Source organism: Meleagris gallopavo, chromosome 24 (assembly GCF_905368555.1).
Source record: "Meleagris gallopavo chromosome 24, MGAL_WU_HG_1.1, whole genome shotgun sequence".
NCBI classification, from domain to species: Eukaryota; Metazoa; Chordata; class Aves; order Galliformes; family Phasianidae; genus Meleagris; species Meleagris gallopavo.
This window is the reverse complement of record NC_139427.1, coordinates 328,167-352,481: the sequence shown is the minus strand read 5'-3', so window position 1 is coordinate 352,481 and position 24,315 is coordinate 328,167. Positions and strand designations below refer to the sequence as shown.

The window sequence follows — 24,315 nt, the reverse complement described above, 5'->3', positions numbered from 1 at the left end:
CAAAATCCAGATTTACTCTGCTTTGAACAAGGAAGCTTTCAACTTGATCAGAACTTCAGCAGTAATAGTTAAAGGGAGTGGGCATAAGAAACATTCAAGGCCAAACAATTAGGGCAAGGTGTGGCTCCCCAGGTGATAAGTCACTGGGTAGTCACTGGCCATTTCATATCTCAAGCATGCGCCTGCTGCCTTCATATACTGACTGCATGCTGGTGCTTGCCAAGTGTGCCATAATGTTATGCTTTAGGGAATTGCCAGGAATAAGCTGCACCTTTTTGAATGAGATATTCATCAGAGATGAATTAATTTTTTAAATTTTTAACTGCCCACAAGTGGGACAACACAAATTGGAAAAAAAACAAACAAAGAATAATTATGTACAGGAAAAAGAATGAGACTGAAAGGCAGAGCAAAAATGTTGGGAACTAACATAGAAACAAACAGAAAAAAATAATCATGCAAGATGAAGACATGAAGACTGTTGTGAAGTATAACTGGGAAGGACCAAGAGAAAGCTGAGGAACTGCAAGGAAAAAGGGAAGAGCTGACAAGATGTGACCATTATAATATCAGCACGATCGAGATGGTAACACAAACGTGCATGAGACAAATTTCTGCATACAAAACAAGTGTAAGACACACCACACGATGCACGCTGCAGCATTCATACATTCTTCCAAAATGTAAGACCACAAGACTTGCATCATAATTACTTGCCCAGGGTATGTTTTGAAGTGAATTCTGATGTCTGAGTTCGAAAACTAACTATACTATTTAAGATCATCCTTGTCCTAGAAGCAGCTATGGTTCAGATAAACAAATGTCAAGATGCACTTATAAGGACCCAAAGGAGTTTTTCCTCTCATTTCAATTTAGACATTTAAAAAAAAAGAAAATTGCCAAACTGAGGCTTCTCTGAAATAACCACAGAGCCAGTTAGATAATAAACACTTGAGAAAAAAGTGCTCTTCTTATTTCCTGTAATTTTCTTCCTCTAAACAAAAGTTCAGATGATTCATAGTGTTTCTGCTTGCAAGATTATTATTAAACAGGATTGAAAAGCAATAGAATGGAAGAAGAAAGTTGAAAAGTCACAACCAAACTCATCTCCAAAGAGGAAAGAGACAAACACAGCTGTACTAAGGTAAAAATCTTCAGGGGTCTTTATGAACGACCCGATCTTCACTCATAAAAGCTGTCATGAAATAATAAGAAGTTCCCAACTTATGAGAACAACTAGAAAATTAAGTCTATTAGGTTGGAGCTTGGAAGAAACTGGAAAAGATCCACTTTCAAAGGTGCTCAACACCAGTAGTTTGACTAAACACTGGAAAAATTAAGAACTGAAGAACAAAAGAAAAGAATCTTAGCAGGGAAATCACATAAAAAGGCCAATGGAAATGAAGAGATGCAAAAGCTGCCTATGATGAAATTAGGCAGCAGGTCATGGCAAATTAACTGCTCCTAACACATGCTGAGTCATTCTCCAACTTCTGCAACTGAAACATGTGACCAGAAGAATCATGAGGTCACAACTCTCCCAGACCCCATCTGGATCTGCAAATCAGCAAATTCTATTAGAGAAAGAAAATCTCACAGCCGAGGAAAATTACTGTGAGCAAATAACAGCACTAAACAAGCAAGAATGAGTTCTTGTATAAAAGGAAACAACCAAATACCTTTTCTGCTATGCCATTTTCTGTAGTATAGATGGCCATCAACTCTGTGTCTTCTGTATCCTGATCACCACTCGATGTTGCTCCACCATTAATCACAACCTTAAAAATAAAACAGAGCAAAACAAAGAAGTGCTAAAATAAACATTTTCTCTGCAACAACAGCTCACATCAGCCATCTCCCCCCGGTCTGCACTTAACAAGTGCCTTTGACGTTTTGTCAGAAAAGGTAACGCACATGAGAAGCAGTTATTTCTCTAACAGCATGTCTAGGAACACACAAATTTGAAAGGCATCACACAGAGCACTTTGAAGCCTAGACATGAAGGATGTAATGAAAATCTAATTAAGTAAAAGGTGATCAGCAGCTGTTTCTTTACTGCTGCCTGCTACTCTCAGGCAAGGAACATAGGGTATACTCCTCATGGGGGCTGGTGTGTTCTGCAGTATTACCATCAATTGTTCTAATCACAAACTGCCTGGGGAATTGCAGGTCTTGCTTTGGAGCACACACAGGAAATAACCACAGACAACATAATGGGCCATGTTTACATATACACAGAAACAAGTGGGAAAAGAGTTTTTACTAACTACTTACGGATGGTCAGGTTTCATGCGACACAATTAGAACAAAGCATGACTGACTGAGTCACACTGAGCTCGAGAATGGAGTGCTGAACGTGTTACTTACAGGCAGAGTGAAAAAGGTGGGATGTTTGGATTCATCCTCATATTTGCCTTCTGTTGAGCCTCCTGCCTCCACTGATTTCGAAGTGGTATTCTTACCAATCCCCATCGTTTCCAGTATGTCATGGACTTGCATACAGGACCCAAGAGAATGCTTCTGGGTTGAAGGCCAAGTACTACCAGGACAGGTTCTTATTTAGACAACAGCAGCTCCAAGAATCACAGATGTCTTCAGCAAACCAGCTGGGATACTCAGGTTGTTTACTTTAAGTACCGTTAGCACCTAGAATTAAAGACGGGATTTATTTTTTCCCCTCAATTATCTAAGTTAAATGCACAAACACAAGCCCTGCAGACATGTTCCTTTTCGTGCTCATGACTCACTAACATTCAGCATTCCTTCTCTTGATTTGATAATCAGTAGATACCACTTAAAAATAAGGCTGATGGTATTTTAAGTTCTTTCCAGGAAGAGACCACTGTGATTATTCTCTCATCCTTTACTTGTGGTCTTCAATTATTAGCAGCATATTTAAATTCCGGCTTTGTTTCTACTGCACAGTCATTTCTAAATGGGTTTTGGGGAACAAAGCAAGCCTGTAGCTGAGATGCCAAACAGCCTGCTGTTCTACACCCATTGCAAACAATACTTGTGCTCCTTCAAAGGATTTCAACTTGTAGACCTAATCATGACTTCACTTCTGAGTAACTAAATTCTTCTTTTTAGAATAACATCTTTAAACACAGAGCATCAGGAAGCTGAGATTAGAAGGACAGTGAAGCACTGAGCCTATTTCTGCCTGTTACCCCAAATTATCCCAGTTTCTCGAGGGACTTTCAAAGCGAACTGCCTGATGATGTCAAAGCAGCTGCTTCAGGGCAAAACTGAGCCTGCATTTTAATTGGCATCGCTGCTGTTCTGGCACAGAAGCAGGAAAGATCATACAGCTTACGAGTTCTTTTGTTTTACCAGATGGGTCACTACAGCTCGTTTTCCCACATTTGCTCCTTAAAAGGAACCTGCCAGTCCTCGGACATCCACATTTTTGCCTTTTCCAAGACTAAGGAGCACAAATCAACAGACGTGAACCTAAACTTTCTGTGGGAAAGCATCAAACGTTCCTAAAGCAAACCAAGTTCCGCAACCTGTGGTTACTGAGCTACAAACAAATTAAGCGTAGTTGCAGGCAGCTGTGGATGAAACAACCTAAGCTACAGACAAAAGTACATGACAGAACCTGAAAAATGCTCTTCAAAACCTTAACGAGTGAAATTTTCTGCAAAAACAGGAACACATTCAAGCAGCAAAACCCCACTGCACATTGGCATTACAATAAAGCAAGTTAATGACATTTCCAACCAAATTGCTGGAGGTGGAAATGCAGCTAATGGACATTCAAAAAGCTCAGTTATGTGTATGTAAGAAAGCCAAAAAGTAGAGTTTGGTGTTTTTACTTAAACCTCCCTTTCAAAATATCGCTCAGGAAAATGTCAGCAGCTCAGATATCTGCTGTAATTGCAAGAATTAAACTTGACAAAGACCCTTCTCCTAGAGGTACTTAACTGCTTTTAAAATCTCCTAACAGCTCTTAGTTGCCCATTTGCTAGAAAATTCTGGTTACTTGAAGCAAAATAGATATTCATCTTTCAAAGTGAGCAACTTCTGGAGACACAAAATATACACACAAAATAGACCCTACTTGGGTGCTGAAATACCCTTAAAGCATCCCTAATTAAATCAAAATGGAACTGAGAGAACAGTCTTCAAGTAAGGGCTTAATTAAGATCTGTTTCTCCAAGTAAATAGTAGGAGAGCATAACTAATTATTTCTCACTTGCAATTAAGACTAAAGGAGAGGACTAGTTCAAATATTCACCAGACTTGGCATTTACTAAAAAGCTTATTTAGGTGAAATTTGGGGGTAGGTGTGTGATTTTTAGAGGTTTTGTTTGTTTTAATGGTAGAAGCACAAGGGATTTTTTGTCAAGCACAAAAAGTGTTATAAGAAAAAAAGGACTTTGTCTTTTTCTTTCAACACAGACATATGTTATTCTCCAAGAAAACCAGTGATGGAGACAGGCTTAATTTGCTCTGGCAGCTTACATATCTCAGGTCTGGAAAGGAAAAGGGAAAGGATGGAGTTACACCTCCCTAACAAATACAGCCACGCCAAAAAAGCACCACTGCAAGGGCTGGACCAGCAGGACCGTGCAGTTCAGGAGATCTGGTTTAAGGCATTCCAGATATTAGCATTATATCTAATTAGCATTAACCAGTATATGCACTGATGCAAAGGAAAAGACCATATAATCTTACTGTTGTGCAATGCAAAATGAAATAAGTCTGCTATCTTCTCCAAGATGATGTGATCATTCCTTGGGAATTGTTCTTGAGAATTACATCAGGAGATCACACAAGCAAGCTATGCCTTGTACTAATTCTTTAGAGCTGAAACACAATAGTTAGCAAGGTACAGCATGGAGAGGGGTTCCCAGATTACAGCAAAGTAATGACTCCAAAACAGCAGACAAAAACAGTCTCATCTGCTATTTCCCTGGAGGAAGGTTGTGTTTGCATACACACCAGTTTCTGTACATGCACCCAGACGTGCCCACACAGACACCACACATTTGTATGTTGGTGCACAGTCCAAGGCAAACGAGAATAAATCTCCAAGCTATACTGGCTCCTGCCCAGCAATTAAACTGGCTCTTACTGGCACAGATAGCCACACAGCTTCAGAATGCTTTTATTCTGCAATGAGAAGCGTCAAACCAAAAGAGAAATCTCTAGGCAGCAGCAGCTGTCTGATTGATAGCAGTATTTCCTGCGCATCCTACAGCAGGGAACCTGCTCTGGCAGTGGGTGGGACTGGGCAATCTCCAGAGGTCCTTTACAGTCCCTACGATCCTGTGATTATCAGAGCTCTTATCCTCACCGACCACAGCTAAACCAGGTGACTCACACATTTTATAGCTCTCCACAACAAACCCAGCTGATCAGAAGCTGAAAAGCTATGCAACTGGAGATAAAACTCCTGTGAAACCAGCTGCATGCAAACAAATTATCTGCTGCCTTGACTCAAACACAAAGGCTAGAAGTGAAATTTCCAGCAGGGCACTGAATAGCATCTATTTCTTTGAACACTGGGTTATCTTCAGCACATGACTAACTCAGCAAGGCCAGAAAGCTGGTGAAGGCCACACGCATCCTCTGACACACTTCCTGTTCTCTGAGACAATTCTTTTTAAGAGCTGGTGCCACCACGGGTAGGACACAAAGCTACAGCAGTGTCTGGACACTGAATGGCAGTCCTAAAGATCTGCATTTCCATGACTCCCAATGCTGTATTTTCAGTGTTACCAAGGCAGCTTCTCCTTTGTTTGAAACAAGTTCAGGGAAGGAAAAAGCGTTGAGAACCATCAGAGACCGGGATGTGCAATAGAAAACTAATCTAACTTAGTTACATGTTCATTCTTGAAGCTGATCTCTGCGTGTCATTATTCTGTGATCTCTGCCTTAAATAAAAACGTCCACTGAAGTATACAACAAAGGTTTTCCCACAGAGAAATCTGCCCCATCTATCAGGACAAGGTGAATCAGAAGTTACTATTTCACAAGCTACCAAACTGCATATGCATGTTTGTCTAAAAGCTTATTTGAAAATCCACCTCTTGCTCGTTTCAGCAGTTACCCTGGGTAGGACAGAAGATAGATATACATGAGAGCTCACATATACATAAATAGCACGTAAAGAGTAACAGAAAGGAAAAACTGACCATAAACCTCTTACAAGAAGCATGCAATTGTAACACATACATCATCTTCCTTATTTGCTTTACTTTCTTTAAGGTAGCATCATTTTTTATCCACTTTTGGGTTCAATGACATTAAAATTGTTCTCTGCTTTTTTTCCGCTCATTTGTCTAAGAGGACAAAAAGCAGAAAATTGGCTTTCGTGGCATTTCTCTCTACAGTGCTACTTTTGAGGGCCTTCAACATGACATACTGGCATCCTACAGTGCTCATCTCCTGACGTTTGCACTAAGTGCACACATAACTGAATCCTTCGGAAGAAGCTCAGCTCAGACCTGAAGTTCCCCTGTATCACAATGACCTTCAACTCTGATAACTGCCAGTTTTCCACAATGTTAATATAATGTTGGTTTTCTCCCAGAAGCTTTAAGAAGGAAGCAGCTTCATGAATTTCCTTAATTGTTCAACTCAAAACAAAACCACAAAGGTCTTTCCAAATTTCATCTGAATCATGAATTTCTACAGCTGAGCAAGGCTCACCCTACAGAAACATTACTCAAAATACTTTAGACTTCTCAAATCGATTTGTACGACTGCTGACCCAGCATAAAGCACAGCAGATAAATGCCAGCAATGGGCATAAAGTTTGAACACAACTCAAGTGGCCTCGTGTTGTGCTTTGCAAGATGGTACAAACAGTGTTCACCTCAGGGAAGTCCAGAAGACAAGGAAGCCGAGGTAAAAGAGTTAGAGAATCCCAGTTAGCCTGAGAAGTGAGTGCATCCCTCCTACCCCTTAGCCTAACTGAAGTCACAAGTGAATTAGCAAGTTATGCAGCCGCTGTGGTTTCTTGATTTGTTCTATAGGAGCTGACCTACATTTGGTGGCCATCCACTGTCATGCAAGGGAAATATTTGGAAAATAAGCACAAAAGGCGTGGTTATAAAACAAGCTGGCATTGAAAGCACATTCTTTAGAGTATACTGATGGAAAAGCTCCCAGAAGCAGTAGGTGTAGGTATGCCACCTGGTATGCACATGTCATGCACCCCGAGGAAGGAGTGATGCCAGAGCCAACCCAGGATCTTTTTGGCTTTTACAGATGGCTGAAGAGCCAACAAGCTCAGCCTACTGCATGCCTTAAGGAGATTAGAAACAAATCAAGATGACAGCTTAATTACAAACTTCAGTTTATTAATTGTAATTCGTTGTCAGACTCATGCAAATATCAACAGCTTTCTTCTGCAAGCAGGGATGATGCTCAGCCAGAAGCTGTCTGATCTTACAACCAAGGTTAGCTTCACCTAAATTTTAAATAAAATCAGGGCACTTATTCATAGAACGGCTTGGGTTGGAAGGGACCTTAAAGATCATTTAGTTCCAATGCCCCGCTGTTATAAGGCAAGCAACATGAACTCTGGCAGAATTTCTGATGTTCCACCATGTCCACTTCCAGGTATTTAACACCTCTGAAAATCAAGGACACGTTGTGTCTAAATATAAATCAAGATATCCTTTCTGTCTGGGGCTGTATTTGGCAACAGACACAAAACAGATGTGGAAAGGAACCTGCACTCCCCATCCTTAAGTTCTTTACTATGAGAGTGGTAAGGGGCTGGAACAGGCTGCCCAGAGAGGTTGTCTCCCTGGAGGCATCCAAGGCTAGGTCAGATGGGCTGTGGGGAGCATGGCCTAGTATTAAATGGGGAGGTTGGTGGCCCTGCCTGTGGCAGGGGGGTTGGAGATTCACGATCCTTGAGGTCCCTTCCAATCCAGGCCATTCTGTGAAACTTTGTGATGTTTTATTGTTAGATTACACCAAGTCCGAGCAGAAGATAAAGCCAAACTTTAAATCCCCTTCACTACCCCAGCAGCAGGCACTGCAGCTAAAGATGAACTCCCAGTTCCTGCAGCATCATACAGTCGTGCAAACGTGATTTACTTTGTTTAATTAACAAAAAAAAAAAAAAAAAAAATCAACCAAGAAGTGTATTTACATCAAGCAGCTACTAAGCTACTACTACTCTCCGGCACTGAGGATGCTGCAGGACAGGGTTGCTTACAGTTTGGCTGCCAGATGACGTGGACGGAGGGAGCCGGAGGAGGAGACAGGCAGTCACAGCTGGGAGCAGCACCAGAGCTTTCTGCGGAAGGCAGAGGGGTGGATGCCAAGAGATCAGAGAAGTTTTCAAAGAAATCCTTCACTGAAGCGCTGTGTCGGAGCGATGAGGGAAACAGGAACGCTTCTGCGTCTTCAGGACTGAAAAGAAAACAATCAAGGAATTTTGTGGAGGCTCCAATCAGACAAGTTTACTTACGGGGTGCAGCTACCTTTGGCCAGACACACAACTCAATAGGAAAGCAAGGCAATTCCCAGTTAATTACAGAACAGCAGCTTTCTCCATTTTGCTCTTGGCTTTGGTTATACCAGCCGTACAAAACTTCTGTACTGATTTTTTTGTCGTTACAGTATTAAAAAAACAAAAACCACAAGGACTTCTCTTCCTGTGATCAGACACACCTGGTCTTCCATGCATTAGACAGGAGGCAGAGCAATAGGCAGGTTGCTTTATATGAGTGCTCGTCACCCAAGTCCCAAGCTGAGCTCTTTTTAACACCTGATGATTCTCAGAGTGAGATTTCCCCTTTTATTTTCCAGCCTGCTCACCACAGCCATTCCCACCTGCTATTCAGCAGCATGAAGCCTGAGATACCACCTCTGAGAAGCTGTTCAAATGGAGCAGCTCGTTATCAAAGGGGTTAAAATAATGACCAAATTATAAGTAATCAAAAGAGCAGCTACATTCCAACTCCAAACTGTCTGTGAAGTTGTTTGATGTTGGACTCTGTGATCCTTTATGGGTTCCTTCCAACTTGGGGTATTCCAAGATTCTATGTTTTCCTACACAGCAAGAAGATTCCTCCCCCATCCAAAGGACTCATCAACAATCTCTCATCAGCAAGCCTAATAAAGCCCAGCAATCTCTTTGCATTACACAACACAGTCCCATCTGCAGCCCCACAACCACAACTGCCTCAGCACTGACCACTGCTGTTACATCTCAAGATTGGTGCTGAGATACCGCACCTGTGAAGTCTCTACCTCAAAAACCAGTCCAGATACATAGGTGTGCCCAAAAGGCATTTTTTCAGCCTTCCAGGGGATTTTGACCATCTCACAGACAAGGAAAAGGTTGCATAACTCCCACACTTCATCTTCTGTTGTTACACGTAAAAACTATCTCCTTGGTTTAGTCTTCAGTAGAGATTTCCTCAGGCTCTTCTGAAACAGAGCTTCTTTGGTCTGGAAAATCTTTGAATTTGCCCCAACTGCACGCCCACTGCACCCTTCCCACTAAAGGAAACAGCACTAAACTGCAGATTTTCCGCCTTCCAACTAAGAGGAACTACATCCACATTCAACTAGATGTGCTTTAAGTTCCAAAGCACTTCCCCAAAAGACACCCCTTCCCAAAAGGTATGAAATATGCCCAAACTTCCTACCGTCTACCTTACAGAAAGCAAGACTGAAGGAGCACTTTAATAAGTCCTGATCTCGTTTCTCATCCACTTCAAAGCCCGCTGTCAAAGCACCAATGCATTCCCTCTTTGTAGGCACTAATGAATTTTTAAGTAGTTGGTATTTTGACTACGGTCCAGAACAGTATGGCTGAGCTGACCCACGTTATTAGCGCATGCCTACACAGCACTGAGCAGGAAAGTTATGCCCAGCTCAAACCTGCTGCTGATTTAAAGCATATTAAGTAAATCTCATTAACTTCCTATGCGAATGAGCTTGCTGAGAAGAGGACTTAAGTCCGAATGAATGAGATATTTAACAAAGGATCTTAAAGCTTTCAAAACCAATGCTTGGTTACTCTAATTATTGTAGAGTTAACATAGCTGTGATTCTAAATGAAAATATCTGAAATATTTACCTTTCTAAGATGTATATGTCAATGTGAAGGTGTGCTTTTGTCAGAAATCTGTCAAGCTTGCTTGCTTCTCACAACATTTCTCCCGTTTTCTTGTTCTAACAGGCAATGGCTTTGCCAAGTTTTGTGTTCTCCATAGGACACCAGTTTGATGCCCACAATGGTGTGCATTAAGGTCCTATGGAAAGGGCTCAAAAGGAGTGTCCAGAAGCCAAAACACGTTTCAAAGAAATGCAAGCAAGATTCAGGAAATACTTCCGCAGCTTGATCCTACATGACTGATAGCAAGTGACACTTGCAATGCTCTCCAGACAGAGACGGGATAAATAAAAATGAAATACTGTATCACTGTGCTTTATGAAACACATTTCTACTTCATAGCTTTATTTTTAGCCAAGCACACCTCCATCTCTGTTTATGGCACGCATTAACTTGATTTACAATAGCACGCAGCCCTGACAGTCTCCCTATGAAGCATTAATAATTGAAGAATTCAGATACCTCCACATTATTACGGATGTTAATACATAGTTCATTAAGCTCCTCTGCAGCACTCAGACAGCAACCTGAGCACACACTGGCTCTTTTCTCAGCTTCCTTTGTACTTTCACTTGGCACTTTGATGAAAGCTATTTTTCTCCAAGACCTTAATCACATTTACAAGAAAAAAAGGTGAAGCTAGAGACTCATCTATGAAAAATTCCATTTATTAAGCAAACTAGGGAAATGTGTCAGCTTTCCCATCTCTGTGAATGAAGCTCCTTTCCACAGCCTTCAAAATTCCCAAGTCTACCTTTGAAACCGATATCCCTCGCTGGAAGAAAACAACTTTAGCCCAGTAAACAATATAAAATCAATAACTGGTCACACACTACGTGTAATGTACAAATGCACAGAGGTAAATAAACAGTTGATCTGTTAGGCTTAACTTGAAATAATTGAGTATTTCCCTTCTATTTAAGAGAACTCAATAAAAGATCTGGAATTCAAGAAACTTTCAAAAACGAATCCAGATGATGCACTTCTGGGGTCAAACATTAAAACCTTCTCTTTAGGACAGAAATCTCATTTATTTTCCACCCGTTTAAAAATAAAAGGAATCCAAAGTTTACAGGTAAACAGAAACAAGCAAACACTTTTGAATGTCTCTTGATGATGATAATTTTAAAATGAAAAAAAAACAAAAATCTTGTGTATATTGAAACTTAAGCTATGAAAAACTTGAAGTGGTCAAGTTTAAATTATCTCAGTTATAATAACGCCCACACTACAGCACTGAGCTTTTGTAACCATCCCTATGAACATCTGGACTCAGAGAAGCCCTCTTACCACCAGGCTCACTCCTGAGATCGTCTCAGGCAGCTCCTCCACGGCGTCTCCTCCAGTTCGTGCTCAGAGCAACAGCCCAAGCTGCAAGCCACAGCCTGAAAGGATGCAGGCATCAGACTTTTATAATCTGGTTGGGCTCACGACACTGTATAACTGTACTTTGCCCAATCAACATCTCTGCACATTACACAATGCTGAAATGCGGGAAGACACCACATGGCCATGAATTGTTACTACATGCCTCCAGCACTGTTACAAAAGTGAGGGAAGGGACAGTATCCCTGAGTAACAGCAGAGAGCACATAAGAACTGTGCGTGGAGGTTTAAGAACTTTGCATAACCCGGCCAGGGCCCTCAAAATCAAACCGCATAAATATTTACAAGCCAGACTCCAGCAGCTGTAATCAGGATAGGGAATTTTCTCCTCCTGTCTCTGATGAACAAATTAGCATTTCCATAACCCTTAGTTGTGCAACTTGCAAGGAAATATTTTTATCAGCAATTAGCCAGCTTTCAACGGTTCCCAGATCCAAAAGCTCTGCTCCATAACACAAGGACTAGCAATCCAGTCTCAGCAAGAGCACAGAACGTACCCCACGCTGGGCTCCTTCACTTTACCGATGCAACAGCTGTATCACAGAGATGCTCAGAGCCTGAGACGGTAAGGGAGGCAGGAACAGGAGAGAGTTAAAACAACGAAACTCCATTAATTGATGATGTACAGTTTGTCCTCATCTCCCTGACTACCTCTATTTCTGGATGAGGACGGCACTCATCTTAAGGGTCCTTCACCTGCAACCAAATCCCCTTTGCTTGCTGTAAACACCATTCCCCACTCCCTGAAGTCTCCCACGTAGATGCACGACCTTACCAGCCCTCCAGGAGGCACTTCATATTTGTCATGTCCTGAGTCCAAACCCTGTCCCTGTATGAGGGAAAAGCAGCAACCTCGACATGAGTCTGCAGTGTTAACAAGCCGCCACCACTTCTTCAGCCAACGCCATAACCATTTAAACAGGCCTCCAGAAAGCAGCACTCAGCTGTGGGATGCTGCCCACCTTTTACCTGCAAGGCACCTTTTGAACCCAAAGCTGAGTAGGCAAAGGCCGAGGGCGCCATCTAGCTCCCTTCTCCCAAGGAGCAGAGCAAGCACTGCGCAATTAGCAAAGTTCGTCACACAGCTTGCTTCATTGGAACATCAACACGTGCTTGTCCTTCCATCGCAGGATGAACCATGAATAGGGCACAATTAATTGTTATTACATGTTACTTTTTATTCATTGTTTATTAAGAATTCACGAAAGAAAGTCAATTACATCCAGTAATTTTGTGTAATGTGTGTATATAAAAATACATTATTTTTCATTTAGTTTCCACTAAATTCATCTTTCCACTGGAAAGAGATGTTGAAAGGTTCCCTCCTCCATTTGCTCATTTTCCAATTCTTAGCTTCTTTCCTTGGCTCTTGGCTTCCGATTCCCAACACTTGTGCCAAAGTTGACCACAAAACCCAAAACATTTGCTAAGTCCAGTGAAGAGAAAGCTTACAGCCTCCAATGCAAGCAGTCTCTAATGCAGGTATCCCCATCTCTGATGTTTTAAGACCAGAAAACAACAGCTGTACAATAGATCTACAGACAGCCTATGAGGTCGTTCATACTTTGGAGGAGTATGATGGAAGTTCTTCCAGCTTCAAGACATTTGATGTGCTTACAGGGAGCACGAGTTGGAGTCTGTGATCCTTATGGGTCTCTTCCCATCACATTCTATGACTATCTAATGGCAAAAAAAAGAGGTAAGTTTTGGATAAACAAACAAGATACTTCCTTTTTGACTCTTCGTGCTTAATGACTCCTAATTTCTAGTGTCCACAATTATTTCTTTAAAATAGTTGCAAAAAAACAAAACAAAACAAACCAACAAAAAAAAACAATAACCAGGAACTCAAACACTGCTTGCCCTGGATGTCAAAGTTCAAAGTATAATTGAGTTCAATGCCAGTAACATTGGTTAAGTATTCAATTAACCAAGACTTGTATATTTACCTTACCATTAAGGCTAACCGGTTCAAAGTTCATCATCAGGTAGCGGACAATTTCATCATTACAAAGATTTGTTTCTGGTTAGTTAGTATTTATACTCCATAATTTAGTTCAAACAAACCACCTGCTAATCTGAGGCCTTCACTCCAAGTCCAGCTTCCCCCCTCCACCAGACAGATCTAATTGCCTGTTGTTTGCATGCAATTGCTTGCAGTGAGTAGGTACTTAATCACTGACAACTTGAAATGAATGCTAATTCAAGATTTAATCTTACAACTACGGTTTCAAGACAGCACAATATTATACAGTGCCTTTTCAAACACTGTAATAATGCAAAGGACAGGAGGGAATGAAAAGCTGAGAACAGAAATGGGGGATTTTATGCCACAGCACAGCAGCCTTCATCTTCTGGATGAGTCTGGAACAGGAGGACCCTCCAAGATCAGCTGGCTCTCTTTCCAGCTGCCCCACTAAGCCTGTTTTACGCAAGCGAGCAGCGTGTCAGAGCTGCCTTTTACTTACTGTAATTCAAACCCTCTGGGAAGCTTTATGTGTTGCTGCATTTTATTGATGGAAGTGAACTCACAGCCGACAATTTATCTTCCACTTCTCTATGCAGGAAGCAGACTGTCGTAACGATCCTGCATAACCAGTCATCATTTTTACGCCCTGCTTAATATCTGAAGCTTGAGCTGACAGAAGCACCTCTCTTGCTTGAGGATGTTACTCCTCGGAGGAGTTCACTTCTGATTACTGTGATGAAATCCAATTTTGTGCCTCTTTCCCAGTTACACAGCGCTCAGTTTAAGCACGAAACAAATACTTCAGAGAGACATAGCTGAATTACAAATGCTTGCTGGTAGACACACATTGGTGAGCTGACAATTTGCAGGCAACATTCTGAGTCTGAAGTATTTATTCAGAGGACGATTTTGCAGCACTCAAATTTAGGACAAAATTCTTTTTTGAAAGCATCTGTTTCTTCTGTACTGAAAAGTGTCTCTTGTGTGCGAGGATGGAGCACAGCGGTGGACTCACACAACTGAACTCAGCAATAACATAACCCAGTGACCACAAGCACCTGGTAACCAAATCACTCCTTTGAACCTTCAGATATTGCCAGGTAATAACAAGAAAAACAAACAACACAGAAGGCAAATCTGATGCAATCACTGCAAAACTGTTAAGAAGAGGTTCTCTGCTCCACAACTTATTAAAACAAGGAAGAAATAAAAATACCCATTCCAGCAGAGCAGGTGCTGCACAATACTCAGCTGCTGGATTGCACCCTTTGCAGAGCAACAGAACTGAGACATCGCCTTTGCAAGAAAATCCATTTGAAAAAGGAGAGGGTGAGGTGAAGGATGTCACAGTAATGATGGCCAAACGATGGCTCAGTGAGCGTTCTTCCTACCGAAGTCCAAACAAATCCGCAGCCTTTAGCACCAGTGAACTCATAGAAGATGTAATTACATCATACAAACCAACATATTAGTAAACACATACACTGTGTATGGTTTTTTTTTCTTTTTAAACCTGCCTTATAGGCTGTGTTATTGTGTTTCCTACAACTTTTCTTGCAATCACAATATTTTTTAAATTCTAGGGTCTGAGAAGTCATTCAGAACTACGGTTCATTCACACAAAAAGTACTTATCAGATGGAAGTGCCTTTAAAAATGCCCAGGCTTGATTTTTGTTCAAGAAACAAGAAATCACTGTCAAGAACAGATGAGGAGTGAAGCCAAAGCCATTTACTGCAAATGTGCTCCAAAAATTAATGACTAAGGAACATGCTTTCTGTGACCTGTCATTGTATTCACGGGTCCATAAACCAAACCAGCTACCTACATCTCTCCTGAACCCCCAGGCATGTTTGCAATTAGCAGCCCAAACTCAAATCACTTTTCTTTGAGGACTGACAAGGGTAAAACCAGTTCAGTGGCCAATACAGCACCAAGGGAAGCCACTGGATGCCACCCTCACAGCATCATTACAACGTTCCCAGATGCCCAGGGAAGCACCATCAACATCACCACGTGCTTAGAAGACAGCATCCAGCCCAACTCGACGTGCAGTAACTCAGCCAGAGGAACAACACACAACTAACCCAACCAACCCATCCAATAGGCCAAAACTTAATCCGCCAATTGCAAGTGAAGACCCGAGATCAGCCCAGCAGCTCCAACCTGCCCAGTGCTGCAGGCCAGAAAATGGATATGCAAATCCATACACTAAGTCTGGACCTGCAACATCTGTTGGCTCTTCCCACCTGTGGCATTATTTTGCTGTTACATTTAGGCAGCACACACACATTTTAGTTTATCTACCTTATTTTTTGACTGCAAGTAGTTTCAAAAGTGCACTCTACATCAGTTCAGAGAAAAAAATAGCAGGCTGATGTGGTAACAGGCTATGCAAAGAAACAGAAAGTTCCATCCTTCAGCTGAAGTTGCTGTTATTTTCATTTTCTTAAGGCAAAACATGTTTATACAAAAAACATCCTTACAGCTTTGAATTCAATACGCTGTTTGCTCAGAGATCCATCTGCATAAAGAGTGACCAGACGAGTTGAAATCTCCAGCTGCAAAATTAAATGTTGTAAAAGAGGGAGGGAAGCAGATAGCCACACTTTGTTCAGCAATCCTGGTTTCCCACTCACAGTTCAGTAAGTAAAACGCAAATGCAGCTTCACAGCACTGCCCAACTGCTCAGGCAGCCACAAGTCCCCCTCCCACCCATCCCAGCCTCCTCCATCTGAAATGAAAAAGCCCTTTTAATCTTCAAAGCATGGCCACAAGTCAATCTCAAACTTAGCACGCTTTTTAATTTTCTTTTTAATTATCCAGCTGGGAGAGTTATGCCCTCTTTGCTCAGTGACCTTTCATTCCTTCAGGATTATTTCAAGAAATCGTTCCTGGGAATGATCAGTAAATTTATACCACTTGCAGAGGAAATGTTTCCAAGCATACAAGCACTGAGAGGAGAGACAAGAAGATTCTTTGTGTGCTTTTGTGCAGGCTGCTTTTACTGGGGTAACCCAGCACAGCACACTCTGCTCTGCAGGGCAACTACATTCTGGCTTCAAAGCAGCGACTGCAGCAGGCACAATTCTGACATTTACCCCAACACCTTTCCAGCAGGCCGTTGTTGCTGCACTGATATTCAGAGTTCTTGATCCCAGAAGAGAATTTCTTTCTGCTAGAACAGAAGGCAAGGGTGAAGCTGATAGCTATTGGTATGGAGATTTTTGTATCAGCAACAGTGACCAAACGTCGGTCCTGTGAGTGCTGGTGTTGAAGCACAGCTCGGTTTGCCACAGCGGAGCCATAGGGACAAATCAAGTCGTTACAGCCATTAACGATTTTTAAGTTAACACCAGCACTTACACCCTGCCCACACACTAAACAACTGCATGCAACCCTGCACTTGATTCCCACACCAATTACTAATTTATTAATTTTACAACAAGCCCGGAAGTGTTTATAAGACAGGCTCGTGTTTAACCAGACCTGCTGGTTAACTTCCCCTACTCGTCTTTCAGGCAAATGGGGTGAAAGTGCCCTCATGGCCAGCAGCCACGACCTGCTTCCTTCTCAGTGTGCACACGGCAGCTGCACCTGCTGCCCTGATGCTGTGCATCACCACCACAGCCCTCCAACAGACAGCAGAGCTAACAGAACCTGTTGGAACATCCAACCTGCACGTTACCACAGAGAGACGCAGTGCTGAACTCAGCCCAAGAGATGTGACTCTTCTCCATACGTAAGCAGGTAATCAGTGATACATTAACATATGGAGCGTATTAAATATCCGCACAAATTCCGCTCCGGAGGATGGGATAGGAGGTGGACAGCCCATGTAATACCGTACTGATCAGACAGATGAAGAGCAAAAAGATGCAAGATTTTGACAGGGCTCACATAACTTACAACAGTATTCATGCCAATTACAGCTTATTGAAAGAGCTTCTTTTCCCAGCAAGACATGCTTGTTCTGAAAAGTATTTTCACAGGACCATAGAATGGCCTGGGTTAAAAGGCCCACAGTGCTCATCCAGTCCCAACCCCCTGCTGTGTGCAGGTCACCAACCAGCAGCCCAGGCTGCCCAGAGCCACATCCAGCCTGGCCTTGAATGCCTGCAGGGATGGGGCATCCACAGCCTCCTTGGGCGACCTGTTCCAGTGCCTCACCACCCTCTGGCTGAAAAACTTCCTCCAAATATCCGACCTAAACCTCCCCTGTCTCAGTTTAAAACTATTCCCCTTGTCCTATCACCATCCACCCTCATAAACAGAGGTAGATGTTGGCAGTGTTTAATGGAATATTTCTTCAGCATTGTTTTGCTGTCAAAGATCACTTTTTTAGCAAGTATACTATGATGTCAATATTTCACATTCCTGCTTTCTGCGTTTTCAGGGCTTTTTTGCAGATGTCTATATAGCACTACTTGAAAAAAAAAAAAATCACAATAATTCTTGCTTAATTGGCATTACTTAGAGAACTACTATTTGGAGTAATATCATTTAGTCATACATTCTACCCTCAAACAACATTTTCCATTTGAATAATTAAGAGGAGAAAAGACCAGTACAGATAGAGTCTCCTTTGAAGATACCCACATGCTGTGCTCTCTCCATAATAAACCTATTACCTGCCATTCAACAACACATTATCTGTCACAACAGCCTCCAGAACAATAACACCAATTAGATGCGGATCCTTTACATGCTGCGCTATTCTGCAGTCGGTGATTCTGCAGGTTTAGGAAACAAGCAGGGCTACACCTGGGCAAGATTCAAACCTGGGCTAATGCTGACCACGACACCCTCAGCAAAGCGGAACAGCCAAGGGGCAAGGCCTGATAATCCGTGGGCTTTAAGCTCATTTATACTAAGAAACTCAATAGGAAGCTTAACTGACAGCTTTGCTCAATTCGATTGTGCCTTATTAGACATCTTCATGAAAAGCACTGAACGTTTTCATCCCTTCCAAAGAGGAAGGCTCATTAGCAATGGATATTTACAAGAGCTCAAAATTACAGGAACTCCTTCCGTCCTGGAGAAGGAGCTGCTCAGATCCGTGTCTTTATGAGAAGGGCTCACGCAGCATGTCAGCAAGAACTCAGGTTCCATCCTCTTCTCCTGATATCTGCAAACAAGACAGCCAATGGAAACATCAGCTCACTGGAAAGCCTGACTCAGAGCTCACACCTCAGTGCGTGGCTAGAGGTCCAGGGGAGTGCAACAGCACTGTTACACAGCACCAGAGATTATATCTCACGTCAAGACAGATTTTCTGTGCTCTTAAGTCAATATGCTGCAAACTGAGCAGCTCTCATTCATATTGCTCCTTCCAGATAGAATTTGCTCTCATTCATTCTTCACTGTCCAGCTAGAAAAAATAAATAGAGCAAGTAAACTATTACACTACCTTTACACTGATAGTAACTATTACACTGATAATAACTATTATGCTCAGCAGCAACTCATGGCATTTCACTCATAAAATCGAATGTTACCAATGCAAATACACACTTCTAGGACCAAACAACAGACACCTGTTGCCGTCCCTCTACATGAAGGACACAGAACAGCATGAGAACAACACAGCTATGCCTTATGGTTCTATAAAGCAAGGATCAGGAGCTCCAGTTTTATTATATTATCATCTTTTTGTCAAGCTGGATCCCAACTGCTTCTTGGGTTTGGCGCACACGCAAAAAAGCACACAAGAGAAATCAGTGCTCTTTAAGCCTTCAAAAACTCTGGTCTGCTGAAGTACACTCAAGCAAATGCTTCTGGAGTCAGGAACATCCATGTCAACCTCCAGACATTCATTTTGCATTAAAAAATATTAATAAAAAAATGCTCCAGCTGATGCTTCAACATACCCTAATTTTCCTGAACATACGCAAAAGCATGGATGTGTTTTCTTTGCTCAGGTATGGCAAGGCTCTGAATACAGCAATCTACAGTAATACATGGAGTAAATTGCAGAACTCGGGATTTTTCCTGCCACATATTCAGACACAGTCATACTTTATCACAAGGCAGGCAAATAAACACATTTTATTTTCTTTAAATAACCTATACGACCTGAATACTGATGAGAATATATACATACACATATAATATACACACAAACACACACACAGGCACTTTCTTCCCACAAGCACAAAAGGCCAGAACACAGAAGCCCTTAAAATCATTACTTTTTGTACAGAAAACCACAAATACCCAGCACAGACACACTTCAGAGCAAAAGCAAGAAATCAGAGATTTGCATTAGGGAGCATCTTCCTCTCTAGGAATTCCAGAGCACTGAAGGTTGGGAGCAAACTCCCAGCACATCAACCCCCTCATCACATAAACACAGCTAAGACTGACTGCTTTGGGTACCTTCTTAAATCTCCGAAACTGCCCTTTATTCTCTTAACTTTTATAACCTTACAAGCACACTAACAGCCAGCATGCCACTAAAACGTTGCCCCAGGCTGTGATTTCATGGCCACGTAACAATTAAGGGTAAACCCAATTAAAATGTGTTACTACTTTTAGAGTCCTAACTTACTCAAAGCATCCACACACAAGGCTAATGCCTAGGAATCCAAGTGCACAGAAATCCCTTCAAGTTGCTTTTTTTACTTCCTTGCTATGACAGCATTCCTGTCTACAGCTCGTTCTCAAAATGCTTCAGCCAACTGTTCATGTGACACAAGCTCTGCAATAATTTGATGTGAAAAGAAACGCAGACAAGAACTTTGGGGGACATTCAGCCATTTGATATCTGTCCTATGAGTCATTCCATTTCAAAACCATCACCATGGTGAGTCAATCACTCCTTCACCATTTATACTCATTCAAGGCCATGTTTCAAGCAACTTCAACCTAAAGGAAATGGTACAAAGTTAGCATTGTCTCTTTAGTCACAAGGGGCACAGCAAGCAAGCATTGGTTAAACCCACATGTTGTTATTGTACTGACTGCATATAAATGAACTCTGGTATTGCTGTCACAGCCCCTAAAAGTTCAACATGCCTAAAGGTACCACATTGCTCCTTCAACACAATGACAAGTGGATAAATCTGCTCCTAAAATTACAACCCTCAGACAGAGCTCATCTCCTCTGACATTTTGCTGGTGCAAGTACAAGATCAAAGCATTGCTCAAAGGAGAAAGATAGGCTGGTCTCTACAGCGCACAAGAGAAAGTTGCACCATGCCATCACACCGAGGTGCACGTGACAGTGATTTGGTACTTACTGGCCTGATGGCAACATCCAGCACCGAAGAATTGTTGGTCAGTATCTAACCTCCCAAAGCGTGTTGGGTTAGAAGAACACAGGATCTGCACAACATATTATTATGCATAGGGCATTTCTGATGCTGTAGACATTCTTACTGCTGTGTTTGGAAAGGGAGGCTACAAATTCTCACGTCAAGTGCAAGGCATAAAGCTAGAGCAGGAGACTTCATATGGACTCCTCTTCCTTCCTTTCCCCACCAGTGATGTACCAGCAGCCCAACCCTTTCCCAAGGAGGCACCACTTCTCCTTTCACAGCCGAATTACCAACACAAGAAATTCCCAATTAAGATCCTTCCCTAACTGAAGAGCACACAGATAGCAGACATTTCCTTCCCATAACCTATCATCAGACTTTTCTTTAACTCAGTTGTTGTAAGACCACCCCTAACAACTAGAAACATTTAGTCATAACACTTTCTTAGAAGCATAAGAAACACATTCCCAGCAGCAACACAAAGTTAGCACAATGTCTTAATGCAACCCACCCCTGGGAACAGCTCAGGAACATGGCAAATAGCTTTCATTTTCAATGATTTATTTTAATGCTGCCTTAGGCTCCATCATGCTGCACATCTCTTTACTTATCCCGACCGTCAATATTTTCTTCCTGCAGCTTTCAAGTCAAATAAACCACGCTGTAACTGCAGTCAGGCCGCTTCACGACCACTAAGGCTCCATAAATAAGAGCACTTGATACAAATAAATTTTTCGGCAATATGTGAACCATCATCATCAATGGCAGAAAAAGCACTTTGTGCAGCCATCTGCATTTTCCCTTCCTACATAAACGTCCAAAGGAGTGTTCGAAAGCAAGATAAATCTATGGAGAAAATGGCTCCAGAGAATCTTTTCGGTCTTGGGTTTTTTCTTACTGATTTTTATACGTGGTTTACACAAAGATATCGAAAGGAACAGCTGCAGTAGAATAAAACCTTCCAGAAGCACCCTGCATAAGACATAGCACTTAATAGAACGGCTCACAAGGGCGTGCTGCCTTCCTTCCCCTTGTACACACAGGGATCAGAAGAGTTCAACTGCAGCAGTTCAGACCGGGCCATTAGGGCAGTTTAGCAGCCACTTCCCCAGGAATCCTTACTAAAGATGGGTAAAGCTGCCCTCGGGTAGCTCTGAACAGCCTAGAGAGCACTCCACTAAGCCCCATTCCACAGCACAGTAAGAAAGCCCATGCTACTGAGGAAGCTAATTAATACTTTGGGACATAACAGGGGGAAAAAAACAAAACCAAAATACAGACAGACTCAAAGAATGAAAACCCAACCTGTCTTTTTTTCAAACTGGGAAGTAGTTCTGCACACAAACGCAGCATCATCTACTAAGATCTGAAACAAACATGGGGAAAACCTACAGTCATATCACTTTCTGGTTTCCCCACCTCCTCAAATACTGCCAGTATCTTGAACTCCTCCCGAAGAAAACAGTCTACAGCCCAGCAAAACCAACAGACACACGACTCTTATTTCTCTCCTGGATTTCTACTCCCTGTTAGCTTCAAGTACAAAGAGAGAAAATCTCATATCAGCAGTTGAATAGGGGTTGCTTAAAAAAAATAAAAATAAAAATAATAATAATCATCACGGAGGCATTCACCAAATTGCACCCCAAATTATCCTGCACTGTGTAAAGCTGCTTCTCCTTCTGGTTTGTTTCTGTATTGATGACGCAGAAAAGGCACAGAGAGAACATTTCTACCCAGCTCTCCATATCTACTTAATGTGAGGGCCAATGCCTTTGAGAAAACACACACCAGACCTCAGCCTAGCTGAATGCAGGGTTTAAAGGCAAGTCACAGATTGGCATGGATTTTAAACCTGAAGAACTTGGCTTGTTAAGGAACAGGTGGAACCCAACCCACCCCAGCTCTTTCCCTTATCCCCAGGGCTCTGACAAGCCATTTTCAACTCCAATTTGCATCTTTCCTACAGCCAAAGGCTTGTTTAAATCCACGATAAAAATCTTAGGGGTTGTTTAACCTCACAGCTAATCCAAGGTTGAATTTGTTCCATTGCAGCTCCCAGTTAACACTGCTATAATTTCAAGCTATCTGGATCACAACTTGAAACTGGGAATAGAGTTGCAAAAGCTCATCAACTACAAATCCCATTGTTCTACATGTGTCCAGGATTGTTTCACACTGTACTAATCTGAGCTACTTGCTGCAATAACCCCTTACTTCTAATGAAATCACCCAGCAGATTATGGTGTGCAGTTCTAGTGCCTTGCTCTGGCAGGGTGCAGCACTCCAACAGACTGCTCCAGCACTTGTTCTGCTGCTCCACTTCGTTCTCCAGCCTGCATCAAACTCCAGGTGCCAGCAAAACCACTATCCAAAACAGCTCCTATTTTAAGCTTAAAATGGGTAATTTAAAGCTCACTCAACTAAGGCAACACCATGATGCAGGGGGGATATACAGATGTGTTAAGCTCCAAATGAGAACAGAGCATTATTTCTAATTCAGGTGGTCAAGTTCAACAGCAAGTCATGCATTTATTTGGCACTGAACTCATACCGAGAGGTATGAGCAGGCAATAAGACGTCCAAAATGATCACAGAAGATCTTCACTTTGTCTTAAATACGTTTGGGAATTTTTCCCCTTTCCTGCCAAAATTTTCTATGGGCTCTGGCGGCAGCTGACTTCCTTCTGGGTTCAGCCCCACTCACTCATCTACAGAGGAGATGAGCTGACCCCCAAAGTCTGGGCAAGGAAAAGAGCAGACCCCCAAAGCTGAGCCATCCTCTGAGCCTACAAAATGACAACGATGCTTCAAAATGAAGGGACAGGAATCTCTCTGCCTACACGCTCATCCTTTATGACAAACCCACTAACGACAGAAAGGCACAATGCAGGTATTGAGGCATTACCCCTTAGGTAATGAAACCCAATCAGAGGTTCATCGGCAAGGTTTTTTGTCAGGGCATTCTGTATTGCCTGCATCGCTGGGCTCCACCAAAACACACCTTAAAACAAAAGGGAACTGTGCACGATGGGGCTCACAGACTGAAACAGGAATAGATAATAGAAATACGAAATGCCTCGAGCTGCAAAGGAAGCAACACACAGCCCACAAGCCCCAACCATTTAAAATAATAATAACGATAAAATAAAACCCTCAAATCACGTCGTAAGAATGGGATCGGACAGATGAGGGTGGGGGGGAGTCGAGGGGTGGGAATAACATGAATTGCTTCACCCCATCTTCGAGCTGACGGCTCTGCCACCCATTTTGATTCCAGTAATGAAATAATAATAATAAAAAAAAAAGACGCGTGACACGACGATCTCCGTAAAATAACATCCACACCTACGGCCGTCCCCACGCCCGGCAGGTGGCTGCGGCCACAGGCGCCACCTCACGCAGCCCCTCCGCAAGGCAGCCCCGGCTCGGAGAGGGGAGAACGTGGAGAGGCTTAAAAAAGAAAGAGAAAAAGGGGACTCGGATGGCACAGCAGCCGCCAGGCCAAGGTGAGGCGCAGCCCCGCAACATGGTGGAGGCTCCCCGATAGGCGGCAGGAGGAGAGGATGAGGGGGAGAGGAGACAGAGGGCAGCGCACAGAGGTGACAG

General features: G+C 42.5%; 1 protein-coding gene across 4 annotated transcripts in view; it reads right to left on the bottom strand.

Annotated features, from left to right (window-relative positions):
* SLC23A2 (solute carrier family 23 member 2) overlaps window positions 1–24,315 on the bottom strand; it is a 62,441-nt gene that overhangs the window by 28,295 nt on the left and 9,831 nt on the right. For 2 of the 4 annotated variants that reach the window (XM_085242930.1, XM_010723071.3), the window contains exons 2-4: window positions 8,183–8,379; window positions 2,368–2,646; window positions 1,680–1,778 (exon numbers count right to left, since the gene is read on the bottom strand). In XM_085242930.1, coding sequence (XP_085099056.1) covers window positions 1,680–1,778; window positions 2,368–2,499 — 231 coding nt within the window. In that variant the 5' untranslated portion in view covers window positions 2,500–2,646; window positions 8,183–8,379. Of the gene's footprint in view, window positions 1–1,679; window positions 1,779–2,367; window positions 2,647–8,182; window positions 8,380–11,383; window positions 11,506–24,315 lie in introns of those variants that run through there. The other 2 variants (XM_010723072.4, XM_019622616.2) reach the window with 2 other exon arrangements.